We start from the raw sequence: 22,290 nt of genomic DNA, 5'->3' as shown, positions 1-22,290 counted from the left end.
ATACTTTGCCAAACCAAAGAATTTTCTTCAAATCTATCTTGACACGTCACTAACCGGACAAAAGAACACGATGTTACATATCACATCATTACAACATTAATGAACAAAATGATGTGACAAATTCTGGTTTAAAAGTCTGAATTAAACGTACTTCCAAAAGCAGCAGCTTGCCAGTTAGACATCACTGATGACATCTCAAATCACATCATTGATCACATCACTGAAGACACCCTCCAATGAATGTGACAGATTACTATACGCTTTTTATACTGGAAGGTATTCAGTGAGGTCCAGCTAGAAAATGTTCTATAACCTGTGTAGTGCCAAAAGCTATAGCCTTTCACAGCACGCAGAACATGAATCATGTATGTGAAATCCCCTCCTTCAATAGATAATATACTCTTTTTTTTTTACTGGTATTCAGGTGCATAGGAAAAATAGGGCCCCATTATGAGTTTGGCGGACGGAAAACTCCATCCACCAAACTCCCGACAGGGTGGCCGTCGCCTATGCGGTGACCTCCTCACTGGAGCTATTATGGGTTTCCTGCTAGGTCGACAGGTGGAAACCTGAGTTTCCACCCGCTGGCCTAGCTGGAAATAGGCTACAGCATTGTCTCCAGCTCGTAATTGAGCCGGCGGCAATGCTGTTGCGTGCAGTGTGGATCAGCACCCTCGCAGTGTTCACTGTCTGAAAACATTGCAACGGTGCTGGCCAGGGGGCCCTGCACTGCCCATCCCATTTGCATGAGCAGTGCAGGACCCCCCCTGAAGCCCCCTGCAGCTGTTTTCTGCCAGCCTTTTCATGGTGGTGCTTGCAGTGCTGCCTTGGTGGATTAGGAACTCCGCCACCGCCACAGATGGTGGTCCTATTGCCAGGGTGGTAATGTGGCGGTCGGAGCAGCACCACAAGTGTGGCTGTCTATAGACCACCACACTTGTAATAAGGCTCATAATGTCTCTGTAGACATTAATGCAATCAGAAATGTATGTAAAAGTAAACGCACATGTGTAAATTACTTACAAGCATAAGTTGCCAGTGTGAATTGCTTCTCTATTGTTTCTGTAAACATTTAATGTGATCAGCAATTTATTAAACTTTGAATATTGTTTAGAAGAGTATTTGATCATTATTTTCCTTAACAATATATACCTGTTAATTACCTTACCTGACATAGAATTTTAAGTCAACCTCTTCACATCTATACATTATCCACTGATAAGGCATACACAACCATTTCCTATGCACAACCCTCTGTAGTTTGTAAAAAAATACCTTACATATATTCCTGAAATGAACAGAATAGTGTTCACCATTAGGAAAACATCAATAGTCATACTGCGACTTAAACCGTTTGCAAGTGAGTCACCCATACATTATACATTCTTTAACAATGCATAATGTCTCATAATTTTTACTGAACCTAGGGGAATAAATATTTGCACCATATAAATGTCCGGCTTGTATAGAAATTGTCAATAGCTCTATGTAACAACTCTTTAACATCAGCATGTACAGAGAAATCCACAGGTGAATAATGTATTTTATTTTGAGGATAAGATTGAGTTTTTCTCACATAATTTGGCAACAGAACTTTGATTTTAGCTGCAACCTATTTGTAGTGTATGTCTTCAGGTCTCACTAGATATGCTAGGTCTCTACCTTGTTTCCAGTACTACACTATTTCTACTTCCGACATACACACATGTACTTATAATTAATCTAAGCTGTATATGTTTGTGGGTCTTTTACTACCTGCTTTGAATTCTAAAACGTTCTAGGTGTTTATGGCGTAATTTGAGGAGCAGTAGGTTGTTTGATGTCATTGATGATGTCATTTGAGATGTCACCAGTGATGTCATTTAACAAGTCATAATTGATGTAATATTTGAGGTCATAATTAGTGCATGGCTGGGCACAAGTTATAGTTAGTTCATTAAAGTATAAATGTCGAATTTCAGTAATTGAGACTTATAAATGTTACATTTTAACCCATTTCACTATGATATATAGATGTACACTGATTCCCTGGAAAAGCTAGGCTAAGGGACCTTATAGTTAGGTTCACTGGTATTTCACGACCATTGAAATTGACCAGTTTGTTTAACCGCACCATTGGAACCATAATGCATTCAAGATCATCCTTCAATAAGCTAAATTTATATCTATACATATTAAAGAAGAATTTTAAGCCGGAGATTACCTCACGAGAATCTATCAGGTTTTTCTCCAAAAGCATAGGCCCCCTCATTGATGGATGGATCTCGTACAAAGCAGTTGGAAAGGACGCTGGACAGAGAAACAGTATTGTGCTTATGAGCACTGCAAAGTGGCTACAAGCCGACCTTATATGGTACATAAAACACCTGCATGAAAAAACATTAACATATGCCAGTGGTTCCCAAACTGTGCGCCGCGGCTCCTTGGTGCGCCGTCAAAATTAGCCAGGGGCGCCGCACACAGTCTGGAAACCACTCGGAGGTGCTTTTAATCGGTAGCTTTTCACCGTGGTTTTGGAAACAAAACCCCCTGCATTAATTATTGTGACCAGCGGAGGGCGCCAGAGTACCATTAATAATATCCCTATGACAAAAGAAAAGAAATAATTTAAAATAAATGGTTTTCAGGAACCTGAACGAGAGAATTAAGAAGTCAAACTGTAAATAGTGTAGGTACAGGTACAGGCTGGGATTACGTTCCCCCACCCGCCAAAAAAAAGTAACATAATGGGGAGCCGTGGCCAACACGGCCAATAGGTCAAAGGAGCCGGGTATCGAAAAAGTTTGGGAACCACTGACATATGCTTTGAAAGGGGATTATGTTAACCAGTGCTATATTTTTTATTTTTATTTCTACAGCCACGTCAAGTGTTAATAGCAGATGTCCACATTGGGAACACAGAGACAGTACTACATAAAGATGAAGACAGGTGTGTAGTAATTGCTTTACTTGTTTTAATTTCTTGTTATTGTTGAAATATAAGATCCCTACTTCCCTAGTCAATATAGGAAATTATAGCAGAAATATAACATTTGCCAAGTGACATGGAGGCCCAAAATTGATATTCTCCCTTATAAATTTAATTGGAAGTTAACAGCTTTGTTTTTACAGTCGTAATTGGGATTAAAGACCAGTAGCCATAGAGCACAATAATATCCCAGAATCTCTTAGTTGTGGAGAGTGAGTTATGTTTTCTTGCATTTAATTCCTTGTTCGCTCCTCCAGGTTCAAAGGTGTTTTAAACAGGGAAGTGCTTCTGAAGTTTGCTAATGGGAAATGAGATATTTGTTCACGCACCTATCTATAAATCAGGCAAGTGGCCCCAGCATTGAAGCCCTCCTAAAGTCAATATGCTGTGAAGGTGTTGTGTAGCATGAGTAGAAATCGCGAAGTTCACAAGCAACAGAAAATAGATTAACGGTATATTGAATTATAAAAGATGTTAAGCATAGCTTCTATAGCAAGCCGCTATCGTTTACGCATTCTAAATCTTGTATTGCCCTTCTGTGACATACCAATAGCTGATAACAAAACATTTACCCACTGTTACTAAGACCTTCCAGGCCAGGTTGACAGGGCTGCCTCAAAGCCTGTCCGCCCAGCACTACGTATCTGTTTTGACTGAAAGCAGAAAACACAGCTGCAAAATGGGGAAGGAAGGCAGAGAAGGATGTGGGGGGTTGTCAAGGATGGCAGGGAAGGTATTTGGATTAAGGTGGAAGGACCATATTTTTAATGGCTCCCACATTACTCCTTTGCCTCAGCCGAGAAGTTATAGTAGGGGCATATGATTTTAGGGGCCATGCATGAGATAAAATTATAGATCGGTGAGGGTGAGTTACAAGGATATTTGTCACCTCGGGGTTCTTAGTGACATCACAGGCAACCTGTGCTTCACTCTCTTCTTTTCGATGTCACTGAGAACCCCTCACTGAAAAAAATCCCTGTAATTTACAGTTACCCATCTGTAACTCTTTGTATTAATGCAGGATAACTATCTTTACAAAGTACTTAATTCTTTCTTCTCCAGCTGTTAATCTTTTATGCTTCTGTGTCACAGCACAATGGGTTGAAGACGCTCCTCGGGATCAGGACTACGCACAAAAAAGGGTCCACCTCTTGATATGCCCAATTTCGCTTACCATTAAGGCACATAATGTTGGGGCGATCAAGCGATTTAGATGGTTGTGGGTTAGGGACAGTGAAGGAGACCTGTAAAAGAAAAGTTGACTGATTATTCTTTTGGAAACCTTTTTTTGTGTGACTCAGAGTAAGTGTGCTAGATTGTGTACTTCATAAGGTAGGTACTTATCATATCTCAGGTGTTTCCTTAGACATGGTTAGCAAGGACGTGGGATGGTTTATGATGTGATTGTCCCAAAAACTCTGCCACTGATTAAGTTTTACTATGGATGTGCCAGCTGTAAAACAAAGGTTTTATGAAACACCAGGGTATTCTCCTAAACAATACAGCTACACTTGCAGCCATACAGAAACTTCGTACATACTACAAACACAACTTTGGTTTCATCGAAGTTCTACTCTCAAGGTGCCTTCCTCTCCATTAGTGCCAGTCACAGGGTTTGCAGGAATTTACTGTCTTGAGTATCATTGGTTAACTTCACAAAAAACAATTGTTAATGTTTTGTGATTCAACTGTGGTATTTCAACAATACTAATAGCTGTTGGCAGCAGAAACGCTATTCAACACCGAGTCCCAGAAATTGTATAAACTTGTTCATGCAAGCCTGGTTAAGGATGTTTCCCATATGTCCCACAGATTTGTTCCATACTTATGCCCATCCGAGATGCCCCCCTGTTATATATGCTGAGCCCTTCACCATGTGGTGCTCCAACTACTCAAAGGAAGTTTCAGTGCGATATGCACTTAGCCAGAAAACCAAGTAATGCCTCAGTGATTCAAAGTGACATTCAGACAGGGATTCCCTTCTTGGGATTCTACCGGAGAGAGAAGCCAGAGCAAGTTGTCCGCAGTTGAAGAGCAGAATCAGGAAGACTGGGAGTGCTGGGTCCAAGAATCAGAAGGCTGCAATCAGAGCTGTATAGGACACGCTCCATGTTCTTCAGGATCGTCAATTACGCACATCGGCCTATGGGTGGGGGCTCGTTCTTATACTCAGGTCCACCCAAGATGTCCGCATGTGAGGAATGCCACACGAGCCCATGGGAATGTAGTCCTCTTAAATTTTTTTCCTGAAAGAAAGGTATTTAGTTAACAGTTACGCCAGCAACACTATAAATTCAGACAGATAAACACCATGAAAGATTTGCAATGGCCCTAACTCCCCTAGAAAGGTACGCCAATGCAGATTTATTCACAGGGGATCAGTTACAGTGAACGCTGCTGCATAAGTATTGTGGACATGGCTGCCTCATTAGGAGGCTTGTGTTCAGTATCCTTGTCCATGGACTTGGCAGTGCCATGAGGGCTGTCCCACCATGATCTCACATCCTGATTCTCTGACATGAACCTCTTTTTTCTGGCTTTGTGGAGGATAGGTACTACACTGCAGTCTGTAGGGAGTTAGCAGCATATTCAATATGTAAGAGATTCTGATAATCATTTCTACAGGTGTGTAAACCTTTTCTTTCAATTAGTGGGTTTTGTGAATAGACAGAGACCCCAAACATAATGTGACCTAGATGAGCAATGAGGCCACAAATACTCTAAAAGGTCAAGGAAATGAGCTGAAGATAATAATGTATTGTAGCAAAAGTCTTGGTGGGCAGCCTGAAAGACGTAAAGCCATTCAGACTGTCATGAAATCTATTTATTTCATTGTAAATCCAATTCAGTGATTATCCATGCAGTGGCGTCCAAAAATTGTATGGGATTTATCTGACCCACTCCCAGTTCTACTTACTTTTCAAGTGCACCAGCTTCTAGGAAATTTCCATATTTTATTAGCACCCAATAAATAGCAAATCTGATTTCCCTGGCCAGAGAAGTATGAAAGATTGAATCAGGCATGCCTTGACATGTGGTTACTCTCACCTTACCTACCTGTCAGAGTTGCAGACATACTATGAAAGGCCAAACTGATGTCGATAGTAAACCCCTCCCAGACATCATTTATTCTATATTCCTTTTAATAAACAACACTTAGGGCCTCACTACGAGTGTGCGGTCTTCAGACCACCATACTTGCGGTGGTGATCAGGACCGCCGTTATTGCGGCAGTCCTACTGCCACATCAAAACCCTGGCGGTCAGACCATCAGCACCACCAGGATCCATGATCCTGGCGTCCTGGCGGTGGCAGAGATCATAATCCACCAGGGCAGCGCTGTCATGTAGATTATGACCTTGTTCTTCACCAGCCTCTTTATGGCTTTAACACTGCCATGAAAAGGTTGGAGGAGAACAGGGGCATAGGGGCCACAGGGGGGGGCCCTGCACTGTCCATGCCCTTGCCCAGCACCGTCACAATGATCACTGCCTACTTTGTAGACAGTGAACATTGTGAGGGTGCTGGTGCACCCTGTGGGGTACAGCATTTCTTCCGACTCGATTACAAGCCAGCGGAAACAGGTTTCCATCCAACCTAGCGGGAAACTCCTAATTGTTCCGGCTGGTGGTAACCATGAACGTGGCGGCCACCCTGTCAGGAGTTTGGTGGACAGCTTTCCCGTCCGCAAACTCATAGGCCCTCATTTCAGCCTCGGCGGTCTGTTTTAAAGACCGCGAGGTACTGCTGTGCTGAATACCGCAAGTCCAGGCGGTTTCTCGCCCAGCGTATTATGACTGCTGGCAGCCCTCCGTCCTCTTACAGACGGAGAGCCGCCAGCAGCCATACTGGCGGTCGGCGGGGAAGTGAAGGCTGCTCCACCGCCACGTCATCAGAACACCGCCCACCGGATCACGCTCCATGATCCGGTGTGGCGGTGTTCTGGTAACGGAGCAGCCCCCATGGATCCCGTTCCCTCCTGGAGGATCACCGGACCAGGTAAGGTGATCGTCCGTTAGGGCAGCGGGGTGGGGAGGTGTTGTGTGTTGTGTGCGTGCATGGGGGTGTGCGTGTGAGTGTGTAGAGGGGGTGTGTGAGTGCGTGTATGCATGCAGGGGGTGTGTTGGGTGTGTGGAAAATGTGTGCGTGTATGTCTGTGAGTATGTCTGTTGGACTGTCTGTATGTGTGCGGGTATGTGTGGTGTGTCAACGTTGAGGGGTCGGGAGGGGGTTCCTGCCACCTTTGGGGAGTGGTAGTGGAGTTGGTGCTGTGGGGGGAGGACTCTGGTGTGGGGGTGGGGGAGACCCCATCAGTGCCAGGGAAGGAATTCCCTGGCACTGATAGTGCCTACCACCAAGGATTTAGTGGAGATACAGAACCCCAAGAAATCCATGACAGTATGCGGGGTCGTGATACCGCCGGCGGTGTAGTGACAGCTGCTAGTCTGGAGACCGAAGTCTCCAGCCTAGCAGCCGTTACCACCCTGGTGGTCGGAGTGGAGAAGTGGCAGTTTAGCATAGCGGTCACCGCCATGCTTGTAATGCCATTTTTTGTTCCGCTAGCCTGTTGGTGGTATTACCACCATTTCTCCACCGACCACCAGGGTTGTAATGAGGGCCATAATTAGGCCCTCAGTCTTATCAATTTCACAAAATGTTAACCTGGGTATCATCTTTGATCAGCATCTCATGTTTGGTTTCTAGATCATACAGGTCTTAACCTCCTGATTGGATCTAGGTGCTCAGTTGTTGATAGCTATGCTTACTGACACCTGGAGTACTGTTAGAATTTTGGGCTCCAAAAAAATAATTTCAGTTAACTCTAGTTGACTTAGAAACTCATAACACCAGTGCTTTGTGGGCTATGTTTTTCAAACAGTGTAAGGTTTTATTTCCATGCTCGCCACCGGTTGAAAAGTGTGATTTGGTATAATTCAAAACTCTATGTGTTGCCTCAAGAGCTGTTTAATTATTTAGGGCTGCATTATGAGTTTGGTGGTCCGTAGACCACTATGGTACGGTCGGACAGCCGGATTATGAGTTTGGTGGTTGGACCGCCAGCGGACCGCTGGCACTGCCATAGTCAGTGCGGCAGGAACCACGGCGATCCTGACTGCGGTGGCTAATGTTGGAGGTCCCGACATTGGGATCGCCATGGCCATTACGACCTGCATGACTGCCAAGCTTTCAATGGCAATCCCACCGCCATGGAAAGTTTGGCAGTCAGGCAGGTAGGGGGGCGAAAACAGGGATTGCAGGGGGTATGGCCCCATGGAGGGAGAGGCGGAGGCCCGTGTGAGCCCCCCCCCCCAAAAAACGTGAGGTTCTGGGGCACACTTTGTCCCGTGCATGATGTGGTGAATGGGCACAGTCCGCGCATCGTGCCGACAGTTAGGGATGAATGGCAGGCAGTAGCTCCATTATACTGCCCCTTGCCGCACCCCACAAGTCACGCTAGCCCTGAGTGAAACTCTTAATCCGGCAGTCTGGGGACCATCAGCCTGGCCCGGTCAAAAGACCACCACCATGGTGTTTCAGCGGTCCGACCACCAAACTGGTAATGGGGCCCTTAGTCTTACAAGCTCCAAGTAGGCAGTTGTTTGAATGTTAACTTGTTTTTTGGCCTCAATTGGATATAGTTGCAAGACTAGTGTTATACAAAAAATATTGTTGGCAGGAATAGCACAGATAGGGATATTATTTTTAGGTATGTTTTTAATTTTTCAGGTACATTTATTAATTTAAAAATATTGTTATTAATATTATTTTTAGCAATATTTGTATTTCTTAATTGTGTTTGAATATGGTTCATATATTGAATGAGTATAAGAAACTGTATTTGAATTTCACTATTTAATGTATGATTTGTAATATTTTAATTGTTTATGCAAAGGTAGTATTTTTTTTAAATGATGTATTAATAAATTTTGTTTAGCAACAGAATGTTGGGTTCTTAGGAGACAAGGATGGGGACATTTCAATTATATGTAGATATTAATAATTTAATTAGTATTTTAACATTTTAAATACTATTGTGTAAAATGTGTACTTTTTGTAGGTGTTAATATTTTATTTTGATATTTCATAGAATTATTTTAGGCATATTTTTTTTTATTTGATACATTTTTTACATTTTTGTCACATTTTAAATGAAGCAAAACTTTATAAATTATATAGGTTTTTTGAAATAAATGTAAAATGTTAATAAATATTTTTTATTAAAGTTTTTGTATACATTTGAATTTAAAAAAAAATATAACTAGTTTTTGCTATTACGTTATAAAAATGAATGTATTTAATACTTTAAAAATTAACTTGTATATTATTAATGTTATATTTACATTTCTTTTCATTATTGCAATAATTTTTAAATTATGGTAAAAAAAATTCCCTTTTCAAAATAAATATTTATGACATACATCATTACTATATATATATTTACAAGTACATAGCAGACAATGACTTTGTAGATATATGTTATGTGGTATTTTATTTGCTTAGAAAATACAATTTATTGATTTAATGTTTAGGTATATTTTTGATTCCGTTTGTCAATTTGTTATTAAAAATGCAAAAAACATTTTTATGCTGTTTGGGTGTTTTTAGTGTGTGTTATATTTATTAATTTTTAACATTTATAACATTATTAGTAGGTTGTAGTACATATTTTAAGTATTTTGTTATGGTTTCTTTTGTGTAAAATAGTAAATCCGACCTTTTTGGTATCCAATGCCTTCCCCCAAAAGCTATAAATTGAAGTAGAAATAGGAATATTAAATGTTACCCTTTTAGGGCCCAACATCTTCTCCAAGATGGCTTAGATTGTGGTAGGATTTCTATATTACATTTCTTTAGTAGTTTTATGTATACATTAACTATGATATATAGTGCTTTAAGAATACAGTATTCATTTTGTATTTTGAAAAGTGGGATATTTTAGTTATATATGTATTGTATTATTGTAGTTGTAGTTGGCTGTGGTGTGATGTTTGTTTTAGAATAAATAAAACATACTATTTTATTGTTTATATATATTTTATTTATACCTTTTAAAATATTTTTCATTAACTTTTTCATACGTTATTTTTTGACATGTACATTTGTTGTACCACACAAAAATAGTTACAGCATGTTATAACATTTCTTTAGATTGATATACATGTATATATGTTTTTTCTATCATTATAAACATTTTTTACTGCTGTTTTTTATATTACATATTTGTCATATCACTTTGTTACTTCACCCATTTTTTCAACAAAACATACAGTATACAAATATCTCGCTCTCTCTATATATATATATGTATATATATATATATATATATATCTATATATATAGGGATATATATATATAGATATATATATATATGAATAGGTACCATTATTTTATAATGTGTATTTCTATATTACTTTCTAATATATAAGTTACACATATGTTGGCATTCCTTTGTTAATTTTTTATTATCTATATACATATTTTACATATATCTATTTAGCAACATTATCAATCAAAATAAAAATAGATTTTTATACATATTATTTAATATTTTCATTTATTTTCATAGGAAAATAGCCTTTTTTATTTTTATTTGGCGGCCATTTTTTCCCACTACCTGTATTTGTACCCTATTTACATCATTGTTCAATAGTTTTGAACAGCTGCTGTACTTGCAGCTGCTCAAATAATAAGGTAAGACTGGGGTTTTTAGGTGGAGGGATGTGGGTAGATGTAGTTATTGTCGAAAAGTGTGTTAGTTTGCAGTGTGTTTATGTTGTTTAGTGTTAGTATTTTGGTGTAACAGTGCAGGTAGTATTCCTTACTATAATTATAATAGTTATTGTGTGTTAATCATGTTTGTGATGTGTTATTGAAATAATTGTAATGTTTTTGGAGCGTATGTTTTGTGGTGGCCATCAGCTACAAAACTACAGGTTTCGTTTTTAAAATATATATTATTATATATTGCTCTGGGTAATGTTATTTTTTAAATAAGTATTTATTTTTATGCCAGTGAAAACATTATGTTGTATTTTGGTTGTATGTTTTTGTAATGTGTTAAATGTATTTTAATTGATAATCCTTTTGTTTTATCCTGTTTTGTTTGAGATATATTTTTAATAATTTGTACGTAATAATGTTTTTATTTATGAGCCTTGTTTATATTTTTCATGTAAATTTGTGTTATCAATTGATGCATAAAGATATTTTGGGGGTCAGTACGAGTTTGGCGGTCACTAGACCGCCAGACTGGCAGATGGCAGTCGGTTTGCTGCCAGTGGTCCGAGTGCCATATTACAACCCTGGCGGTCAGGCTGCCAGGGAACCGCCAGCTGTTGCAGGATCGAAGATCCTGGTGGTCTGGAGGTGGTGGTAGTCCTAATCCTCTAGGGCAGTGCTGCTTGATAACAAGCCGGAGACAATGCCTGTTTCCAGCTAGACCAGTGGACAGAAACACAGGTTTTTATTGTTAGTGAGATTTATAGGATGTTTAGATAATTGTTTTAGTTTTCATTTAACAGTAGTACAGTCCTTAGCTATTTACAAAGAGTTGTACTTTAAATTGTAATATTTCATACATCTCTTTGGTCTTTTTTACATTTTTAAATATTTTAGATTTGATTTTGCTAATTGACTGTTCTATTCTTAGATGGTAGTTTTGTTCTTTTGGAGAATTTGTAGAGTGCAGGTTGGCTTTGGCTTAATGCGGATTGGAAGGCCTTCCACTGCATTGTTGGTTTGGGATTGTTGAGCTATTGCACTGTCATACGCATTCCACCACAGGAGTTGAATTTTGTTTTGGTGTTTGCCACCAGAAAGGTGTAATCTGCAAACCCAAATGTCTTCAAAGTAGTCCTTTAGTGGACTTAATTTATGTTCATATCTTTTGTGTTAAGAGGATTCTGTTAGTATGTTGTAGTGGTTAGCTACTTTTGTTAATGATACATATGCTAGGCGATTACTTTTTTAAGTTTCAAAGGTAATCGTGCTGTTTGTTGTATATTCTACACATAGGGGCTTATTACGAGTTTGGCAGTCAGAAAAATCCAACCACCAAACTCCCGATGAGGAGACCGCCACGGTGCTGGCGGGCTACCCACTGGCCCCATTACGAGTTTTTCACTGGGCTGACTGGTGGAAACCAAAGGTTCCGCCGGTCAGCCCAGTGGAAATCATGCAGTTGCATTGGGCTCTGCTTCACATGGAGCCGAGTCCAATGCCGTCGCAGAGGGGTCACCCCTAGCACCCTCAGAATACGCACTGTCTACTTAGCCTTCCGACAGTGCTGGGGAGGGGGGCCCATTATGGCCCCCAGCACTTCTTTTCCACCAGCATTTTCATTGCCGTTCAACCAACATGAAAAGGCTGGCGGAGAACATGGTTGCAGTCAGCACGGTGGCACTGACTTCAGCGTTACAGTGCCTGATTACAACCATGACACCATCATTTTGTCATGATCAATGGTCATGGCGGAGATGGCGGGGACCGTGGTCTTTTGGCAGTCCAACCACCAGGGTTGTAATGTGGCAGTTCGACCAACACAGCCACGGAGGTCTAACCTCCACTGCGAGTCTGGTGGTCTTCGGACCACCAGACTCATAATAGGGCCCTTAGTGCAGATTTTTTGAGGAGTCTCTGAATGCTTTGATTAAAATCTATAATTATTTTTTTCAGGATAGTAGTTGTGAGTTTGGATTTCAATTTCGTTTAGTAATTCATAATATGTTGCTTTTTTAGAAGTACTGCATAAATTAGGAATATTTTACTGTTATGATATTCTACATGTATGATTTATATTTGGGTTGTGGAGCACACAATTTGAAGGTGCCATCCATCATCCATGTAGCACATTGGGTAAGTTTCAGTAAATTGTTTTTAGTTGCATATATGATTATTCTCCTTTTTCTATTTCTGTTGTCATGCTGGAGGAAGAGATCTTCATTATGTGTAGCGGTTGGGTGTTCTGGAATATTTATTTCTCGGTATCATGTAGAAGAAGCAGGGATTTTATTGTGGCTTTTCTAGCGCATGCTGTTAATGTTTTTAGATTTGGGGTTGCTGGCAGTTGCCCTGTTGTGCCCCCCCCCCAACAACCATTAGCATTTTATTTGGTACATTTCCAGTTTACATTTTTGCCTCTTGTGCGTCCTTGCTGTATGTGTAATTTTTATCGGTTTTAGTATATATCACATAAGTCATACAAACCATGCATAATATTGATTCCATCTGTCAGAAGATCACATATTTATACATACAATGCATAATTAGTATCTTTCTATAAAGTGTTCATTACACCTCTGCATCTAGTAACATCCCCATAACTCAAATAAGGATCCAAGAATAAACATACACATCATCCCCCCATAACCAATCCGATATAAACACGATAGAAGCACATCATTTGTTTGTTACTTGTACACCTTCAAAGAGGCCAGATCAGCTATGACAAAGTTTGGTTAAGGTTCTACACCAGTTCAATAGTTGTTATCCATCTCTGGAGATGACTGTGTAAACCTGTCTTTCACCTTGCATTTGGTGTTCTAATAATTTAAACAAATTAAATTTTTTCTATTGTGGTGGATATGTGAGAGAAGAAGTTCCCACCGACAGGTAGAACACCATTGGGCCTCAAAATAGTCTAAAAAACAGGCCTGTTTTTCTCTCATTTCCCATCCCATAATAAGAGGTTTCTGAGTCGGACATACAAATGTGTCACTCCTAAACAGTTCTAGAGAAGTGGCTTATCAGCTCAAGTCTGGTAGCTTAAGGTGAGTGGGGTCACCCCCCATTATCACTGTGTTAATGTCTCTTGGTATTGGGTAGCCAAAAATCTTTCCACATGCCTCTAAAACCTTAGTCTAAAAAGCTGAGCTATGTGGGCACTTCCATCATATATATGCTTCTCACCACATATGTCATCACAGCCCCTCCAATATGTGGGTGGAACCAATGTAATTTTTCCACGTAGCTATATCCATCTATCAATCTCACTCACCTCAGTAACGTTTCTAGAGGTGGTAGGTCTCAAGTTGCTGGCTCTTTCAAGCTAGGTTGTAGTGTCCAGTCTCTTATAACAAAATATTTCCGTCTCATCTACATGACAGTCTTTCTTGCAATCTTCAGATTTCCTAAGAACTCATGAGGCATCCCCCCTGCAGGAAAGCCTCAAAGCCCTTTCATCTAATATATCATGCCAAATCTTCAGTCTCTTGTTAGGACCATTTAGGCCTCTTGCATTTAGTGTGAGGACCTTAACCTTAGAGGACAAGTGACTGTTGTATCTTCACTCTACCTGCTGTGGTGTCAGTAGCTCCCCAGGCCATGCTAACGTTTCTTTGGGTAGTTATTGTTGTGATGAATAGTGTTTGTTCACATATGTGTAATGATCGGTGGGTTCTACCTGTATACCCAACTTGTCCCTAACAGGGGCACAACACAATATACAAACCAAACTGATGAAAAAATCATTATCTTTACATGCCCCCCCTTATATGACACCCCTTTGTGCTGGTTAGTGGACATGTTCCTTACAGTCAAGGAGGAGCCATCCCAAAGCTCCCAAAGTCCCTAAGCTAGCATAGTGTCATTGTATCCTTGATTCTACATTTATAAACTCTTATCATGTGAGGCGTCACATGGTATGGCATGCCTCCAAAGAATGTGGAGCCTGTATCCATCCCCAAATTCATCATCTAATGGAGTCAGGGTCTACCCAGATGTTTTTGGAGAGTTCTACAGTCCCATAGTTACCTTTCGTCAATGATAAGCCAGACGCAACTCACAGGAAGTATAGGTTTGTTCTAAATTATGTGATATAGTACTCAACTTTCGATCTTTGTTTTTAGCCCACAAAAATGCTGGGGTCTCATCTCCCTCCATTTTCCCTTTTCGGTCCTCAGGGGATTTCTTTTCTCCCCTGGATCTCACCTAGATCTCTATCTTAAGGCATGTTATCCATCGTATATCTAGAATCTTTGCTGCTGCAGCCACCTTTGTGGTTTGATGTCTTATCTCTATTTTAAAGCTATCACAAACAAAACCATCAGTAGTGTATTTTGTCATCTTAACTTCTCTGTTGTGGGTCGAAATTGTTTTCGCTGTGCTAGGGTCACTGGGGAGAGATGCTAAAAGAGCACAAATTCAATTCAAAGTTGTTATGTATCACTGTTCTATAAGCACAGACAGCAACCAGGACCTTTTCTTTAATGTGAAAGACATGAAAGTTGATCAGAGCATCTCTCATTCTCTGGGTTTTGCTATCTCTCTCTCTCTCTGAGGGCTTACTGCGTCTAATTTCAGTTTCTGTTTCTTTTGGTCATCCCTAAGTAGAGTGGAAAAAAGCCTGGTGACAAAGACTTTTAGATCTAAACCTTCTGTGCTTTATAGTATGTCTCTAAACCCTACATTATCGGTCTCATCCAGTTTTCCAGGTTCTCCAGCTTTAAAGATGCTTTTTCTGCTTGCATCTCTAGGATATATGTACCTGGTCCTAATGGTTGGATGAATCATTGCTGAGATTTTGGCTCTTTTGTTCTGCTTCAATCACTCTTGGGTCATCTGCATCTATGTCACCACATAGGGTAGTTCTTCACTAACTGAGGGCTGAGCATAGATCCACAAGCTCTTTCACAAGATCTCTTTTTTTCTCTCTTCTCAGTTACACTTTGAACGTCTACAGTGTGTCTAGAGATCAGCTTTTGTCAGTGCCTGTTGTCACTGGTGATTGAGGTGCTATCCATCTGTGGTATATGGAGGGAGAACCTTTGTTATCTCTTCGCGTATCCAAGACGTTCTTCAATGACTATTGCATAGTTTCCTTGGGTAGCATTCTGCACTTCTTTAAGTCTAGAATTCCAAATCTCCCTCCAGGTACATTGATGCTATTTCAATTACATAGTGGGAAAGGACATCTATCAGTATTTTTATATTGGGTGAATACCACAACACCCTAGATGGATGTCAGCTTCTGTGGTCATCGGACTGTTCTTTCACTCATTGGAGCTGTGCTAATATTTGAATTTCACTCTATCTCATTATGTTATTTGTGAATAGAGGTATTTTCAGTCAGTCTAGATCCCTGCACCTCTCCCATCAGTGTATCAGATCTGTTGGGGAATTTGGGTTGTAAAAATGCTCTATGCCATGCATTGCGGCTATCCTCCAGTGTTTATTGTGTAGGGTAAATCAAACAGTTTACCTTTATCACGTCTCCATCTTAGTAGTTTAGGGAACACGAAACCTTTTCTTGAAAAGCTGGTGTAGGATCCGACCTCATTTAACATGGAGTGTGGTTTTATATGTCCATCTTTGGCACTGAATATATATTTTTTGACTCATATTAAGGATTTTCAGCTGACTGTTGTTCCCCAACAACCTGAGCCCATGCTACATTGTCATATCTTTTGTGGTAACTGGTGGGTTAGTTTTCTTGCAGGCCCCTGTGCCGGCAGATTCGCCCAAGCTATCGATGAGCCTGATTGGGCAGCTTCTATCTTGTGTTCGTGGGGAACTTCCCTGCTTAGTGAGAGTGTTCTGCTGGGTTTGCAATCTCCAGCTACGATATAGCAATAGGTCTCAGCGATTCTCCATCTATAGACTTTTCTATTGCATGACTTCCCGCTTTTCACAGGGCACATTTCCCTGCGGCCTCTCAGGCAGAGCAGCCACTTTCCATCAACGCCACTCACTGCCGAACAAAAAGCTGTATTCTGGCTTCTGGTGAGTCTCTAGAGATCACGCTCACTCTTGGGCATATTGGCATTGTCGAGGAGCTTCTAGTCCTGCGGCAGTGGTCAAGAAGGGAAAGGCCCCATCAGCGCTCTAAGCTCATGTGGCCATCTTGGATCACCACTTAGCTCCACCCCCTACTTTTATTTTTTTAATGCTTGTACCTGTCCCGAATCTCTCCAAATTCATATTTACATATAATACTAAACATACATATGTGTACTTATACAAATACATTCACCGCTTTACCCTTAATCCTCTACCCTAATCCTTACAATTACCCCTTACCCATAACCTTTTGCTCATATCTCTTTTATCACAGACCCTTAACTGCATGCCTATACTTTAGTTACTCGTAACCCCTTGCCCCTACATCCTTCCCTTTATCTCTTTTTATTGACTGCTTTACACCCAACCCTTACCCACTGACCCCTCACCTCAAACTTATCCTAGAAATATTATCTACATAATATTGTTTATATTGTGCTGTTTACAATGAAATAACAAATAATGAAATGGTCTACGATGAAGTTGTAGTCAACAAGTTAATACCCGTGAAGAAATGGCATGACAATGAAATTTTTCCAAACATATGCTATGTTCCCTTCAGTTGACAGTTACTAAATAAACATTAAAAAAGGGTAAACATGGGATAACAAGTCTAATGAAGTACAGCACTCATTAACCTTAGAATCATTGTGATATTGGCAGAAGGAAGAGGTTCTCCGTATTAGCATGGTTGTGATACAACATGACCTGAACTGTAACTTCTAGTGGTATTGCAACTCCAACACTACCTAGCGCTAATGGTTCTTTTTGTGATCCTGAAATATTGTCTGAAGCAAAGCACTATGGAGCGCGAGCAAAGATACCACAACCCAGGCCTAGTGGTCTTGTCTAAGGTTTCCTCTCAGCTTTTGATGAACGTTGATTGTGATGCTAAATTTTACTTTCTTGAAGTGTATGTTGATTGCTTTATCAATCTGACCTGTGACAGGTCAGAAACTATTATTGTAATGCTGCATTATAATTTACAATTTGCCTGTTATCCAGACACCATACATACTTCAAACATTACTCTGCCATGATGGAGAAAATATTGTCTTGATGATAGCTTTGCAGAATTAAGGCCTAATTTACAGTTTGGTGGAAAGGGTACTTCATTGCCTTTGCAGCGGAGTACTCTCTTTGTCAAATTGAAGGTCCATCCAACTCATACGGCCTGATGGAATAAGGGTTGTCAAAGGTTTTGCTATTTGTCTGCCCACCCTATATAATATATGTTGTGAAAAATGGCAAGCTTTCACTGGCCATCACTGCCAACACTGCCCAGTAAAACCTGGTAGTAAGGTGCAGTGAAAACTGCAAAATGACCCTCACGCCATTGGAGAAGACTCCAATGGTGAGGGTGAGGGGGTCATTATTTTTTTAATTTTCAAAAACTATATCTCTCTTATGGATTTTGTCTGAAAATAAAAACAAAACGGAGACATCCTCCAAACTTTCAATGCCTTTATAGGAACCCCTGGTGCATGGAAAGGCAAGAGATGTTCAGTGGGCCACTGGATATTCTAAATTTGTCTGTAAATATATGCACATATACTTTACAATATTTGGGGGTCCTTTCTACTCGCTTGTGTCTCACATATGGGGAGAGCTAACAGAGGCCTTATTTGATTATATAAACTCTCCTGTAACAGAGTACATTATCAAGGCTGCTTAATAATGTGAGACGTGTAAGCTTCAATGATTTACTTTTTTTTCATAGGACTTGTGCATCAAAGGGATTTGACTCAATTCTGGTAAGTGTGCAGCACATACTATCAGACAGTCTCTAAATTTACAGTTTCATTAGTAAATTTGTTTGTGGTCAAAAGTTGAGCTGATTTAGTAGGACATGTTAAGTTAATTTGCCATGTGAAATAATGAAGGATATAGCCCAACTATATGAAGTATACGGTTTATAGAGTGGTTTACATAAAGAACTAGCTTGAAGATGAGAACATGCACATTTATGGCCTTGGCATTTTGCTAACCGCGGTGATGCTCGGACCTTTAGAAACACTGTTGCCCTTTCACATGGAATGTCCTTACAGCTGTGTACTTCAACAGTCTTCAAAAAGCCTCACAGATCATGTTTTTTCATGTTTCACTTTCATTGGCCTGGTGTGGTAGGGATTTACCGTTTTGATGGATCTCATATATTTCTTGGTTTTTAAAGTCAGCTCTTGTAGTGTGATGCCATGATTGAGAATTTTTGAAAGAAGTGTGGCAGCTTGGTATGGTACCACAATATTGTTGTCTGAATAGTATCTGGCAAAACATATTGTATCTTAAATATTGTTAGCCAAAATATTTCCCTGTTGAAGTTAATAACAGAAAATCTGCACCAAGGGGAATGGTCTTTTTCTAAAGGATATATCGGCCATCAAATTTAAGTCAGATGTTATTTTTGTTATTGGTATTCTGACGTGTATTTGGCAGATTGGCAAGCCACTGGCCTGAGGCAAAATGAATGCAATATTAACTCATTTCATTCAATGCACACATTGGCATCCAACATTAGAAGACTGCCCCCCTTTTGGAAGACAGAACAAGTTATTAAATAGCTAATTTGATTCAGTAATATCATTTATATTAATAACTTGAGGAAATAGCTTGATATTATCCTTAAGGAAATCATACAAAATGTTATTCTTAGTCATGTTAAACAACTAAAGGCTTGATTTAGGGGTTGCAGGTGAGTTGCTTCATCACACAAATGATTGATATCCAGTTCACTTTATTGCACGTTCCATAGGATATATTGTACTTTTAAGAAGGTAGACCAGTTATCCGTTACATTTGTGACTGAGTAATCCATCCATTAAATTCTAAATCAGGCCTTAAGGTATTTCCATTATAATGTGTGTTGTGGACAAAATATGGACCTAGCAAATAAAAAAGATCAGATCGGCTAAACACCAATTACATATTATTGACAGTTCCAAAATCACATTTTTTAGAAGTATACATCCTGTCATCTTCCATACAGTGTGGGGTTAATTGGGTTGCTACCTTTGCTTATAATTTCACACTGGCCATACAGTATTTATAGACTCAAGTTGTGTGTACTCTGGACAAAATGCCCACAAGGGCGCCAGAAGGAGGATAATGCAGAATCCAACCATAGCTTTTGGGTTAATTACATAGATCAAACATGTTCTTCTTGTGGTAAAATACTGATTCATTAAATGAATCATGGGAACCTGACACTTATTACTTCCAGTACTAAAATGTGACTCTAGATCAAAGTTGTATTACATAGGTCAAAGAAGGGTCATATTTGTAGGATATACACTTAAGATAAATTTACATAATTTGGATGCAAATAGGCCTCACTTATATAGTCAGTGATTATCCTGAAATCTGGCATGGCATCAGCACTCCTGGACCCATTCATCACTGTTCTAGATCATGCCAAACTCTTCATCCATTACATTGATTTAGTGATCTTTCATATTTTAAGCAGAATAATAGGATTTATAGATGTATTGTTATATACAAGTGTTATGCAATGTTGGTCAATGGTATGCCAATCATTGACATATCTTGAATAGATGAGAGGATTTAATTAATTATTCCCTTTTATGAAATGATGATATCCTGAAATTCGGGATGGATCACACACCCCACAATCCCATACCAAAGCTGACAAACCCTATTTTATACCTATTGGTAAATATTACAATTGGTATGTTACTGTTACTATTAACTTGATTTATTACATTTGGAGTCTTTACATCACAGGCAAGTTTTCGGTTTTTCACCTGTTTACTTTACTGGTAGTTGATTTAAGAAATCCGTTACTAGTTGAGGGGGGTGAGAGCTCCACTCAGGTAATATGCACAGTCTTTGTCTGGGTGAATCACAAATGTCACTGTATAAACCTGCGCAAATCCACTGTAGCTTGGCACTAATGCAATCAGGCTTAACTTAGAGGCAATGTGTACATTATTTGTACAGCACTTAAACTGCAATAAAGTGAAAACACAACACAAGAAATATCCCAAACCAATTTGGAAAACAAGACTTATAGAGTACTAAATAAAATGACACCAAAAGAACAAATATCCAATCAATAGCACCAAAGTTATGAATGTTCTAAATTCTAGGTGAAAATAGCGCCATAAACCACAAAATGCCACTTGCAAGTATCTGGTTGGACTAGACCCGGTCAAACTCACAAGTTCAGGCTGACCACAGTGGAGCATGGGTTGGATACATGGACACTTGTCATTTGAAAGATGACTCAAGTAGAGTCCTAATCCTAGGTCATAAAAGAGAACTATGAATTTAAGACAGTGTCTTAATTAGTTGGCTTTCTCCTTTTCCAATGGAAACACAAGCAGTATGTATAAAACATGACATTAGTCCCAAAGGTTAGTAGTACTTATGGTTCAATAAAACACTGCAAGAGTTGCAACAGTAAATCTGAAAGGTAATGTCCTGTATTTGCACCACAGCCCTCAGGGTATATGGAATAGATTGCTATGATGAAGAGGAAAGCAGACATTGCCGGTACCAGTAGTTTGAAATTCACAGTCACACTCGAAGATGTGGTTATAGCCACTTTCTGCTTTTTTCCCTGTGAAGCAGATTGGCAGGACCGAAGGTGACAAAGATAGCAGAGAGCATCTGTCATAGTCAAAACAAGATTTGCATTTGGCCATGGAAGGAAAGCTCACTTGTGGGCAACCTGTAACCCTTATGTGTCCCTGGTTTAGTCCTGGTTAAGTAGGTGTTGATATGGCACATTTCAGTTGGTTGTGTTGTGTGTCCCAAAAAGGAAAGGGTCTTCACACTAAGGGGGTCATTACGAGTCTGGCGGTCCAGGGATGGCCAGGGTCGTGGTGACGGTCGGACCGCCCCACTCCAGGTGGTCTGACCCCCACATTACGACCCTGCCCTTCAGGCCACCTACACCACCAGGAACATGGGGCCAGATGTACGAAGCGTTTTGCATGGCGCAAACTGCGAAATTCGCAGTTTGCACCATGCAAAACGCGCATCACGATGCACATTCCCATTTTGCGAGTCTGTTCCGACTCGCAAAATGGGAATGCGACTCGCAAATAGGAAGGGGTGTTCCCTTCCTATTTGCGATTCGCACCGCGCTGCAGAATTGCTTTGTGACCGCGAACGCGGTCGCAAAGCAATTCGCAGTTAGCACCCATGTCAAGTGGGTGCTAACTCATTCGCAAAAGGGAAGGGGTCCCCATGGGACCCCTTTCCCTTTGTGAATGTCGCAATAAATATTTTTTACAGAGCAGACAGTGGTCCAATGGACCACTGCCTACTCTGAAAAAACGAAACCAAATGGTTTAATTTTTTCTTTTGTATTGCATCTCGTTTTCCTTTAAGGAAAACGGGCTGCAATACAAAAAAAAAAAAAAATGCTTTATTAAAAAGGCAGTCACAGACATGGAGGTCTGCTGTCTCCAGCAGGCCACCATCCCTGTGAGTGCAGGGAATCGCAAGGGGGTCGCAAATTGCGACCCACCTAATTAATATTAATGAAGTGGGTCTTTGCGACCCCCTTGCGATTCGCAGAA

General features: G+C 40.1%; 1 protein-coding gene across 2 annotated transcripts in view; it reads left to right on the top strand.

Moving 5' to 3' along the window:
• Positions 1–22,290, top strand: part of LOC138267955 (uncharacterized) — a 1,270,490-nt gene that overhangs the window by 1,193,108 nt on the left and 55,092 nt on the right. For both annotated transcript variants that reach the window (XM_069217240.1, XM_069217239.1), the window contains exons 17-18: positions 2,859–2,929; positions 18,465–18,498. In XM_069217240.1, coding sequence (XP_069073341.1) covers positions 2,859–2,929; positions 18,465–18,498 — 105 coding nt within the window. The remainder of the gene's footprint in view (positions 1–2,858; positions 2,930–18,464; positions 18,499–22,290) is intronic.

This window comes from Pleurodeles waltl, chromosome 12 (genome assembly GCF_031143425.1).
Source record: "Pleurodeles waltl isolate 20211129_DDA chromosome 12, aPleWal1.hap1.20221129, whole genome shotgun sequence".
NCBI lineage: Eukaryota > Metazoa > Chordata > Amphibia > Caudata > Salamandridae > Pleurodeles > Pleurodeles waltl.
This window is presented reverse-complemented; position numbering and strand designations above follow the sequence as displayed.